At 39.8% G+C, this 12,696-nt stretch overlaps 1 protein-coding gene across 1 annotated transcript in view; it reads left to right on the top strand.

The window, feature by feature from the left end:
- ME1 (malic enzyme 1) overlaps positions 1–9,287 on the top strand; it is a gene marked incomplete at its 3' end in the record, with an annotated part of 200,940 nt that extends 191,653 nt beyond the window's left edge. The window contains exons 12-14 of the mRNA XM_081998048.1: positions 1,332–1,505; positions 8,338–8,436; positions 9,129–9,287. Coding sequence (XP_081854174.1) covers positions 1,332–1,505; positions 8,338–8,436; positions 9,129–9,287 — 432 coding nt within the window. The remainder of the gene's footprint in view (positions 1–1,331; positions 1,506–8,337; positions 8,437–9,128) is intronic.
- Positions 9,288–12,696: the final 3,409 nt, after the last annotated feature.

Raw genomic sequence — 12,696 nt, 5'->3', positions numbered from 1 at the left:
AACCTGGATAGTAGTGCTGCAGGCGAGTAACCTCTGAGGTGCCTCTTCTGCCACCCTTGAACGGCACTTGATGGTGCCGTCACCAGCTCCCATCGGGGTCTTCCTCATTCCAGGGCAACAGTGAGACTCCGTCAGACTTGCAGCTCCCTGACAGCCCATCTCTTGGTACTCCGATGGTATGACAGCTCTGAAGACGCATGCTACTGAGTGACACCAAGCCTAATATTCCTCTTAGCTAATGTTAAGCCGTTAGCAACATGAGCCCTGTCTCTACTTCTGGGTCACCCCATAGGCTTCTGTCCCTCCCTGCAGCTGCCCGATGCATGCTGTGTGCCAGCATGGAGCTATGCCTCTGTTTGGGTCCTGTGAAAAGATTTAGATGTCCCACATGAACTACAACATAAACTGAGTTAGAGCTAGTTCTCTTGTCCTCAGGACAAGTGTTATGGTGTAACATACATATCCGTACAGGTAAATTCTCTAGTTCCCCAAAACAGGCTGGCTTCTCCCTACTGCCTGCTGGGACCAGTCTGTGCATGGTGCTCGGGCCCTGGTGGCAACAGTGCTACTTGGCACTACCCAAAAATCTGCTGGGAAACATCCTGGTGGTTTATCAGTACTGGGTGATCACACACCAGTGCCTGAGTTGGTGCCCAAGCCCTGCTCAGTATATTACAATAAGGAGAGCCACAAGGTCCCAGCAGAGGAGGTCCCATCACCAAGTTGTGCTTTAGGTTGCACCATGGGATGATGTTCCTGGGACAGAGCTTGCACCTCAGTCATTCTGTTGAGGGGCCTGACGAAGGGAGGAACAGAGAGCTCTGCCTGTCCACAGGTCCTCAGAAATTGCCACATCCAGAAGTGCAACATTTAGTGGCCTGAGTGTCATTGTTGCGGATGATCTGCAGTTGGGAAAAAATGCAGTAGCATGACTCATTGTTACCATGACAGTACTGTCTATGTTGAGTTTTACACTCCGGGTGTATACCTTCTTCCCATGTGCCCTTCTTCTAGCATGGATACACAAAGTGAATAATGAGTGCTGGCTTTCACTTTCTCCTCTAAATTCTACGGATAAGTCTTACCTGAATAAGGCAGCCGTTATTCTCTGACATCACGCAGCCACAGAGAATCGCCAGTGATCTCTAGGATCAGCATCCTGATGCTTTTGAAACATATTCAGTCAAATAGCTCTAGCACCCTCTCAGAAGACATGTTAAATGGATGCAGCCCAGCTTCCACAGTGGTAGATATTTAAAAGGATGTGTGAAGTATTTCAACAGCATCCTCTCAACTAACGTGCTTTCTTTGGCTTTCTCGTTACAATTTAGGGACGTGGCATTTTTGCCAGTGGAAGTCCTTTTGATCCTGTCACTCTTCCAAGCGGACAAACTCTCTATCCTGGCCAGGGTAACAATTCCTATGTGTTCCCAGGAGTTGCCCTTGGTGTTATTTCATGTGGACTGAAACATATTGGCGAGGACGTGTTCCTCACAACTGCTGAGGTATTGTACTAAAAAAATATTTAAATTCCGTAATTTAGTAACGTGGTAATATTGAACATTTAAACAGAAATAGTTAAACATTATATTTTAAATTGGAAAAATAGTGCTGTCTGTGTAAGGTCTTTATTTGCAGGGTATGTTGTTTTTCATAAATTCTATTTGAACAAGTTATTTTTAAAAAGTTAATACTTGGTCCAAAGGTCAGCTGATATAAACTTCACCTTCTGTTGGCAAGGAAAAAAGATAAAGACTTTAGTAGTGTATTATTACAGGTGAATGCACATATGAACAGTTTGCATACAGGTGCACATAGGTTTGATTTTAGATTGAAAGGAACTATATCTTCATATTGGTAGCTTTGGGGTGACTTTTGTGGGTGTTTTGCTTGCAAAAATTATTTGAACTTCTTTCAGCTTTTTAGCTTTTTGCTATTTTTGAGCAGACCTGTTGGCATAATTTTTTGTGGACATCCCTTGTCAAGAGCTGGTGAAAGTGCTCCATTGCCATGTGGTTCCTTGCACCAGAGTTTGACACAATTGCCATGTTATTCTTCCCATTTTTTTTATTATCCTCTTCTGCATTCGTTCTTTTCTTTCTTCAGGCTTTTTTTTATGAACTTTGTTCTGATATTATCCAACATCTGATGTCTCCTTCTTTATCTCCACTCAGTGGGCAAGAGATGAACAGAAAGCTTCTGGTTCTAGGAGTCATTCACCATCTACTTCCAGGGATTGCTCAAAATCTGACATCCACTGTCTTACAGTAGGACATCATAAATGCACAGGATTGTATCTACAACATATACGGGAGAAGAATCTTCTCTCCCTTTATTATTTTAGAATCTCTTACTCAAACAAATTTACCAGCACTAGTTGAAATCAAATGCTTAACACAATTTTTTAAAATAACAGTAAGACAATATTTCTGTAGCTGTTTCTCACTTAAGAAAACTGTAACTTTCTGTGCTTTTCTGGGTCCAGCATCTGTGCTCTTCATCCACTACAGCATCATAGCACCCTTACTACTCCTTCCTCTGACCCCTTCCACCTCACCCCCTTCCTGCCCTATTCTGGAGTTCCTGTCTCCTCCGTTGCCTCTGTTGGTTCTGCTCTTGGCTGGCACCAGGAGCAACATAATGAACCTCACATGACTTGGCTTCCTTCTGTTGACTGATGTGATAACCAGTGATGCTCAAGCTCCTGGCTACTCTGCACCCAGGAATGTGCTTCCAAGCTCACCCTGCCCAGAGAGAGCCCAGGCTCCATACAGACGGTTATTAGAGAGCCCTGCAGTGCATGGTGGTCTGACCATGTCCATACAAAGTCACGGAAAGCCTGATGCCTTGGGGTTTTTTTAAAGGATGTGGAAATAAGGAAGGAGGCTAGCTTCACTTTACCAAGTTAACTCTAATCAACCTAGATGCACTTCAGTGGTAATGTCTACCCAGTCCAGTTCATATAAATTACAATCCCCAGAACTTCATGAAAGTGCGGTGTCCTAATCTTCAGAGATGCTGTGTAAGCATGCTTGGAAATACATGGATAGTGTAGGCAACACACAGAGGAAGCTTCAGAGCAGTGCTATTAGCAACTATTATGGAACAATTAAAAAAAAAATAAAGAGAAGAAAAAAAAGTTGCCCCAATTAGCAGAACTGAGAATGCCTGACTCAGCTGTTGCAGGTTCTCTAAGGGATATTGCATTCCAGGATTCTTGCTCCTTTGTGTCCTCTTCATGGATTAAAGGGAAGAAAATGCCCTTCTACTATCACTTGGAGGCAACTGATAGGCAACATGATCCTACGACTGGCAGTATGTGATATGAAGCTTTCTTAAAGGGTGAGCACTTGCACGCTGCCTGTGCTGGATTTCTGAAGGGTTTTTTTAAGGTGTGTACTGTGGCATCTTTGAAAAAAGTTTGCCAGCAGCTTGCCCTCTATAAGAAAGATATTCACTATTTCCATCTTTAAAATTAGTAAAAAGCCCAGACTGTCTCCACTGGCTTTAACCATCTTAGGAGGGCAATAATCCATCTCGTAAGTCTTTGGATAATTATATCCTCCCTTTAAATCCTTCCCTGTAATTTCAGTTGGATATCATGATCCTCACTTACTGGTCTAAACTAAACTGCTGTGTTAAACAGTTGTCTTATTTAATTCTAGAAGTTGCTTCATTTTGGTTTGGGTGAAATGGTTCCTATATAGAGAGTTCTGTGGATGAAAGGTGACACATACGTGGATTGAATGACGTTTCAAGTGGCAGTCTACTAAGTCACAAAAAAATCAGTTCTGAACAAAGAAACTTAACAAAGAAACGTAACAGTCAGGGAAGTAAGACGGTATCAGAAATTGCAAGGAAGCTTTTAAATTCTCTCTTGGGGTAGAGGTTCTCTCCTGACTCGTCTGTTTTGCTAGCAGTTTTGCTACATAATTGCCACCCTCTAGTAAAATCCCTAGAAAAGTTTGACATGTCAAAATATATTTTTTTTTCCTTGCGTGGAAAGTCTCTATTGGCGGCAAGATCAATGGATAGCTACTCGCCTTACAGCTGGAGCTAGGAGCAGTCCCACCTGGTCTCCCTGCCTATGTGAGAGGCGGTGTGTGACGGGGGCTTGGGTGGGCTACAGCCAGTTACTGAGCAAGGCGACGACTGAGGGATTTCAGAGGAATCTTTGCCAGAAGAGGTGTCAGGGGTGTGAAGGCCAGGAGGGCTGCCTAGGCCCTTAGCTGAAATTACAGTATGAAGTAAAGGCAAAAGTGGTTTTTGTTTTTTTTTTTTTTTGCTTTTTTAATGGAAGGATAAAATCAAAATAGTTTCATGTGGGTTTTAGAATAGCGGTTAGTATTCTCCATTTGAAATGGAAGCACCCAAGATGCTGCAAAATTTGAAGCACCAAAACCATGCATTTTGGACAGAAGGGCCTTCTCAGATTGTAGTGGTAGCTTACCTGAAAAAAAAAAAAAGTATAAAAGATAAGCAGCCCAGGCTGCATGCCTGCACCTCCTGTCTGCCTGCTTTGCCACCTCTACAATTAAATCTGATAAAAGTCACAAATAGCTTATTGTATCTACAACCCATTCTACTTTCAGTGTTCGTTTCTTCCTGCCAAGTACAATAGAATGTAACTTTCATTTTGGATGATAAATCTAAGGCACTGTGAGCTGTAATACATTTTAATTGCAGGCAATTGCTCTGTGATGACAAGGGTCATTACCTATTCTTATAATTCCTACCAAACACAACAAAAGGGACAGAGAATTATGAACTAATAAAATATTCTTGGCATGCGTGACCTACTGTTACGTTACTCCAGAAATAATGCTGTTAAATCCTTTCATTATAGGGAATACGTCCTCCAAAAGCCAAGATGCCCTCATTTGCTTTATGCCATTTGTCCTGTCTTAGCTGCCTTTCATTTAGGTTCTGCAATAAGGCTTAGCTAATTTCTCTATTAAAAAATTTGAATTAATAGCTATACTGGGTTGGACCTAAGATCCAAACAGCTCGGTATCTTCCTGTAATCAGTAATCAATAGCAGAAGCTGAGGAAAACAGGATAAATAAGGGGAAAATACAGAGTGATCCTTCTGCTGAAATGGCTTCTCATCTTCTGACAGCCTGTACTATAATGGAAGCTTTATCCCTGTATGGATTTCTCTTTCATAAATTAACCTAGTGACTTTTTAAGCATGTTTATACATTTTAACATCTTTTGGCAATTAGTGTCACAATTTAATTATGAGTTCTGTGGAAGAAGAAACTCTCCTCTTACGGTTTTCTGCTGTCTGATAATTTGAGAAGTGTTCACCTTCTGTTGTCTTTTGTATTTTCTTTCAGTCTTCACCTTTTTCCCCCCAAGTCTATTTTGTTGGTTTTTGTCCCCTTGTAAAAAAAAGGACCTTGTTATTCTTTATACCAGTCATGATTCCACCCGATTCATGCTTGAAGTAGGTAAAGCAAAAATGCATACTGTTCAAAGCAGTGTTACATTGTGAATTTATACATTGGCATAATTACATTTCTGCATCACCTCTTATTTTCTTAATAATTCCAAATGTTGATTCCCCATTTTTCCCCCTGCCACTGAACTGATGTTCTCAAGGAGCGTTTTTCAGAGACCACATGAAGGCGGCGCTATTCTCTTTGAAAATGCTTCTTTCTGTGGTTTTTGCATAGTTTTTAATGCCGTTACAGGAGTATGTCAGAAAGAACAGCATGGCATCTATTTAGTTAAGCATGCTACCTCTCCCACTTGGAGCACTGCCCAAATGTTTTGTGGCTTGCTTTCTATCAACCCCATCACAAAACAGAAGTACTCTACTGCTGAACCTTTTTTTTGTGATGTATTACACTAACAGCAACTTGCTGTTGATTTCTTCAGATTTCATCTTTCCTGCAGAGCCCCAGTGAACTGTTAACAGCAGAAATCTCGTGATGTAAGCTCCTCTTTACACATTCAGATGCACGTCTTGTTTTATTAAAGGGCTGTGTATCATTTTAAAATAACCTAGCTGCTATTATGGAACGCAAAAACTAGATCTTACATTGTCTGAGCTCCCCCTAGTGAGTTTTTATCTCTGCTGCACTTCTCAAGACCAGATTAAAATGTAAACAAATAATTTTTCTTTACTCCTTTACACGAGGTCCTGTTTCCCACATACAACAGGAACTGTAGGAAGCCGTTTGTGCTCTGTTTCAAGTATCTTCCTAGTACGTTCCCTCAGAAGTGCACTTCTTGCTTTCTCTTTGGGCCATGTTACCAGTTTCATTTCACAGTGTTTCCTGGACTTCCCTGGTGTTTTTAGAACCTCTTGATGGGTCATACATGGCTCCACCGGATGCTATCCAGACCAGAGTTTTCCTTCCATCCGCAGAATACCCCTATAAGTTACATCACACAGCAGTATCCCCACGCTCCTGGACAAGACAGTGATTTGTTCTAACCTTTTGTTACCTAAGCTGTAATTGCACAAACATATATCATCCTCCTGATGGGAACTCTCGGGGTGCCTCTACATTACTCTTCTATTTTGCATCAGAATGGTCTTCTGGAGCACATCTCCCTGGTGTCCCTACATGCTCCACCTTGGTCCACAGTGTGGTGTGGTCTTGGGAGGAGAGGGGGACTGGTTTCTTTTTGGATGAAACTAAATGGAAGGATACACTCCAGGAGCAAGCCTCATGTACTAAATATGAATGGAAACTTCTTATAAACTGTAACAGATTTAAACAGTATGAGCTTGTGCTGTACAAAGAACCTCCTTTCCTTGTGAATGTGTTCCCAGCTGTTCAAGGGGCAGAGGACATCCCTCCATTACAGTCATTTCCTTTCTGTCCCAAAGCAAGATAGAAAAATTTGAAATTTGGATTCTGCTGATGCAAATCTCTTCATGTTTTTTAATAACTTGTTTTGAGAATTGTAATAGAGAATGTTAGTGAAGGTGGCTATTAAAAACTGCATAAAGTCAGACCATTTTTAATATATTAATTTTGTGCTTAGTTTGGTTACACAATATTTAGATGTGGTTCTAACTAGCAGCTCCCTAAAAAGTACAAAGGTGGGGAGTTAAAGAAATGAAACCTTCAAGTCCACCGAAGAGATTACAAAGTAGAAAACAGGTTAGTGAATTGGCATCAGCCAATTCTCAGGCTTAGCAGATCCCAATCTAGATCATCCTGAAAGGCCATTTTCTACTTCAGATCCCCAAATGAAAAACAAATTTTAGCTAATGATAACAGAAATATCATTAGACCCAAAGCCAGCCTCAGGACCCTTTGCTTCTTAAAAGGTTGCGGGAATAGAGGAAGGTCATAAATTCAGCCCATAAGCAGACAGTGCAAACAGTGCCTCTCCTCTGTGGAAAACATCCTCACACCTCATGGTAACAGAAGGTTTTTCATATGGCCAATGAGTAAACAGTAAAAAGCAACTTCTCCAGCTTGCTATGCTTTCCTGATCTGTTCATTGCTGGAGATGACAACAAAACATTTCCAGTCTTGATAGGAAGACCAAGCAAAAGTACTCAGGCCACAGAGGAGATGCTCCACTCAGACGTGCATCAGAACTTCTGTATCATTACTTGTTTCCCCTGGTCAGTCTGGTGAAAAACCAAGCAAAGAACAAAGTAATTTCTTTAGTTACTTGGTATGGTTGAGATGACAAACCCACTGCAGTCTTCAAGCGGAGTGGACAGACGTTTTCTAGCAGCACTGTTTTTTTCTGTCCCAGCAAGCCAGAATTTAGCATTAAACCTTCTATTTCTAACCTGCCTGCAATGACCAGCAGGGCTTTAAAAGACCCTGGATAATCCTACTTTTATTTTACTTTGTTCTGTGTTTGATCATACTTACTTTTATGATCACACAGAGGCTAGATATGAAGGCACAAGAAGCCTGCTCAGCCACCAGTAACTTTATGGGAAGGATTTTACACTTCAGGGTTTCAGCTCTGTTCTCTGCACAGGATGACTTCACAACTGTCAGAATAACAGGTGCTTCTTTAATTTTAGCAGTCTTTGACCTGATTACAATTGATGGCTGGAATTTATATCTCATGGTGAACTATTTGCTAGTTTATGTGTGTCATGGACTTATTCAAGACTTGAATACGTCTTATGGTCTGAGTGAGAAAAGGGTATAACTCCCTAGATTTCTAGCCTTGTGTAGCTACTCCTAATGATAAGGCTGGTTGTAAAAACCACTGCCTAGGTGGATTAAGCAGTGTCTGTGTGATTTGCCAAAGTGGAACCATTTCTTTGCTTAAGAGTAGATCACTGTCTAATAAAGCTACAGCTGCACCCGCATTTCAAGATAAACATGTCTGCTTTATTTCTAGGTAATAGCTCAGCAAGTTTCAGAGGAGAATTTACAGGAAGGTCGTCTGTACCCTCCGTTAGTCACTATTCAGCACGTGTCACTGAAAATTGCTGTGAAGGTAAGTAATTTCAGTCTTTTGTGGCTTCTTTTCTTCCCGTGCTCTCTACATAATCGAGCATTTGATTTGATCAACTAACACACCTTCACATAAGTTGAAGTTGGTTTATGTCAATCCATCTTGGACAAGTAGCAGTTTCAAAATTAAATCCCTAAATGTAAATATAGTGCAAACACAAGAAGCAAAGATACAGAACGATAGCAGGTGTTTATGTCTGTAGAGCCCAAACTGTACTGTCCACCAGTTAGGAGCTGGTCCCCAGGCTTACAGTCACGCGAGCTGCACAGCTGAAGGTTTTTGGCCCTTTGTGATTATCAGTTGCTTGTCAAGAGAGAAAATGACACTCTGTGTCCAGGCAGGGTTTGTGGAATATTTTATCCACTGCTGCACAATAAAAGCTAAGATACTACTGGATGAGGAGGAGCTTTGTAACAGCAAAGACATGTAATCCCATTCAAAAGTAGCATGTCAGACTCACTTAAATGCAAACATCATCCTGTTTCCTAGTCTTATTCGCTATATACTATCCCGGATAGTATATAGCGTATAAATAGTATAAATATAGGTGACTTTCAGCACCGCAGAAGATGATGTAAGACTTTACATTGATTTTGAACTTCTGTTTTTAAAACCTGTTAAATGTACTCAAATAGTTTATCAGCACTAATTAGGATTTTAATGCATCCTTCTAGATCGCAGAAGAAGCCTACAGGAATAACACTGCCTCCACCTATCCTCAGCCCAAGGACCTAGAAGCCTTCATCCGCTCTCAGGTTTACAGTACTGATTATAACAGCTTTGTGGCTGACTCCTATACCTGGCCTGAAGAAGCCATGAAAGTGAAACTGTAAATATTTAATGAAGAATGAACAAACTAGCAGGAGTTAAAAAGCATTAAAATATTCAGAATGCTTCTGCCTAGGAAGCCTAAGGATAGCTAATTTTTTAAGATGCAGAAAACTTTTTCTAAATTGTAATACATGGTTAGAAACTCAGATTAAGAAATCGTATTAATTATACACCAGAAAATAAAAATTAATCTGAGAAATACATTTGTGCTGTTTGGTTACTTTGATTGTTATTTTACTTAAGATACCCTACACTATAGTTTTAGAGATCTTTTTGCTATCAAAATAAAGAGTTGTACCTTGAGTTGAGAGCTTTGTCACAAATATCAGTGAGAACTTCAGCAGACAGATGGTACCATGGTAAATTAAGAAATGCATATGATGACTTTAATCCATTACAGGTCACAATGTAATTTGCATAAATTGTCAAGCTGTTATTTAAAACAAAACAAAACAAAAAGAACAGTAAGTTTAGAATATTTTCCTCCAAAGAAAAGTCTGTGTAGGGTAATGAAAATTTTCTAACGAGAACTGAACCTGCAGAACCTTTTGTTCACATCTAATTAGAATATTTTAATGTTGCTTAGCTAAGCTAAAGTCTTGTAAATGATTAAAGATTTAATTCCCCCAGCAAGATAACTGCTGTTTTGATATGCTGTAATTGTTTGGCCTAAAGTTCATGGAAACGCTTGGACTCCATGTTCTTGACAAAAGGAGAGTATTAAAATGCTATGAATAGGCTTCTTTTTGACTAAGCATTTTCTTACAAACATCAGTTATCTGGCTAGTAGTAGGTTTTTTTATATAGTAAACCTAATGAATTCCTGTAGTATTTCAGGCCAATGTATTTTTAAACACACGTCATATGTAATAAAAGTATTATTCTTGTAACAAACTTCAAATCACTCAGCTGAGGTCTGCTAGATGAATAACCATTATGGGGAAAAGAGTGTGTAACTATGGGGGGAACAAACACTTTTTATTAATTCCTTGATATTTAGTGAATATTTCTCTCACTTGCTACTATTTGAATGATCTGGTTAGCTCAATTTCTTCAGTAAGGTCTTTAAAATAGTTTTTACAACTTCATTGATAATTCAGCATGCTGAGTGTGTTCATCTACACACAAATTTCAGCTCAAGAGATCTTAACTTTTTTTACCCTTTCTCATCTGTCAACCAGTAATCAAAAGCGATACCTGGCAGTGACCCTTACTCTTCTGCAAAAAAAGTGATTCCCTCTGCAAACTGCAATGGAAGCATCGAGAGACGCTGCTTGTGACCTGCATTATTCTGGATTCATAATTAGTATTTCCAGAAATAAAAATTATGAGTCTGTGGTTTCCCGTAGGATACATTATTAGATTGTACTATCAGCAGTTTCCTCCTTTAGAAAACATGACCGAACAAAGCTTGTGCTCAGAATAAAGCTTTAGACAGCTCTAGCTCCAAATTGTTTGGCCACCCTCCAGCACAGATTTTCTAACCTATGCCAGTCTTGCCTTTCCCATTTCCTTCTGGTTGGAATCTCGTGGATAAGGCCTATTTCTAAACCAGTTTGTTTTGCTACTTACAATGAGACTGAATGCAAATTGGTTTATTGGTTTTCAGTCATGGTCATGTGGAATCTGCATTGATACATCAATGTTCCAAGAAACCCCAAAGAGTTATTAGTTGTTACAGAATTACCACTCCGAGAAAAATGTAATATACTTTCTCGACAATTCTGGAACCAAAGTGTACATGAACACTTTTTTCTGCTATCACGCTATAATTAAAAATTAACTTCATTTGTCCAGCCCTTCAGCTCTGCCACAGCTGCAGACTGCAGGTGCTGAATTCACAAAGAGGAGAGGCACTTGCTCCCTCATTGCATAATGGGAACCTGTGAACATTTTTTGCCTTATTGTGCTTTTGGCCAAAGTTATGATCATACCTGCAATGTACTTACCACAGCAAAGGAATGTACGTGAATCATCATTCTGTGCAACCAGAAATACTGCCATCCTCTGTATTTCAATATATTGCTATTATGAGAAAATTATTAAAACACTTCCTTGCATTTTATTTGAAAGAAAAAAGTATGTTTTTTTTTTAGTTTTCAACTGAGTGTACTGAAACACAGTCTTTAAATGGCTGCTGTCCAAATGGCCTGGGTTTTAGATTTGAAGAGCCAAACCTCTACAGCTCAAGAGTAAGCCTGCTTTTATTGCTCAGTACCAGTTTTCACATTGTGGTGCTCAGTGACAAAGTGGAAGGCGGTAAGCTGGTGATTCTGTAAGGCACAGCTACTCGGGACTTTTCAGTAGCATTCTTCATCTACATATTGATGACATTTAAATATGATAATCCATTATAAATTGGAACACTGAATTGCAATTCACTGTCTACCTACACACTCAGCACACTAGCCCATAGGAAACTGCTTCCTAATAAGCCATTAATATAATTTCCTGTTACAAGCTACTGGAAAATTGTCTCTCAGTACTAATTTGACATAGAAAATATCATTAAAGTTATATGCATTTTTACTTAATTTATGATACAGTTTTTTCATTTTTCTACATTTTACATGTATTTCTTTATGTAATGTAGGGGGAAAACAGAGGAAACAACTCTCTCATCTTACACATTCTTATTACCAAGGTGCTTGGCCTAACTATGTATATATATAAAAAATGCTATGAGTTGAGCAGCTAAAAAATATTAATACAACCAGACCGTAATGAGATAGGAAGAGGATTGCAACAATGGTGGTATTAGCAAGGTAATTATATAGGTACTACTCAAAGCATACATGGGACAGGTGATGTGGGCATCTTTCTTTTTCCGCTCCCCACCACCCTTTATTTAAAAGCAAAACTTGATCCTGTGGTTGGACACAAGCCTCTGCATTTGATGGATTAGTTGAATGAAGAGCGAGCAGATGCTTTGTGAAGCTGTAAAAGACATTGCATGCACTAATCCATGACTGTAGCGGTGAGATTTCCTTGACCTGGGTGTGCTTTTGTATCGGAAATCATGTTAATCTGTGACTGCAGCCACTTTGGTATCCCACAACTATGCGTAGAAGTTAACTGCAGGTCTGCACCACAGCTTAGTGACACATAGCACGGTATAGATGAGGAGACAGAACTGTATAATTCAGGATACTACAGTGTGGGATGTTTATCACCCTGCAAGCACTTTGAGGCGTGGCTCATAGTGACAAATACCACTTACAGGGTCTCAGAAAATAAGTAAACACCTCTCAAAAATATGTGGCAATTCAAAACAGAAGCTAAGATAACTCCATGAACCATTCTTCTCGTATGTTAAACAGTTTCTGTTTTCACAGTAGCTCTAAGGCACAATATTTCAATGATAGCATCATCTCTTGCTGTCCAAAATTAGAACTCCTTACACAGCTTCTC

Source organism: Phaethon aethereus, assembly GCF_964289735.1.
Source record: "Phaethon aethereus genome assembly, chromosome: 3".
NCBI lineage: Eukaryota > Metazoa > Chordata > Aves > Phaethontiformes > Phaethontidae > Phaethon > Phaethon aethereus.
Note: the sequence above shows the minus strand (reverse complement) of the source record. Positions and strands in the feature narration are given on the sequence as shown.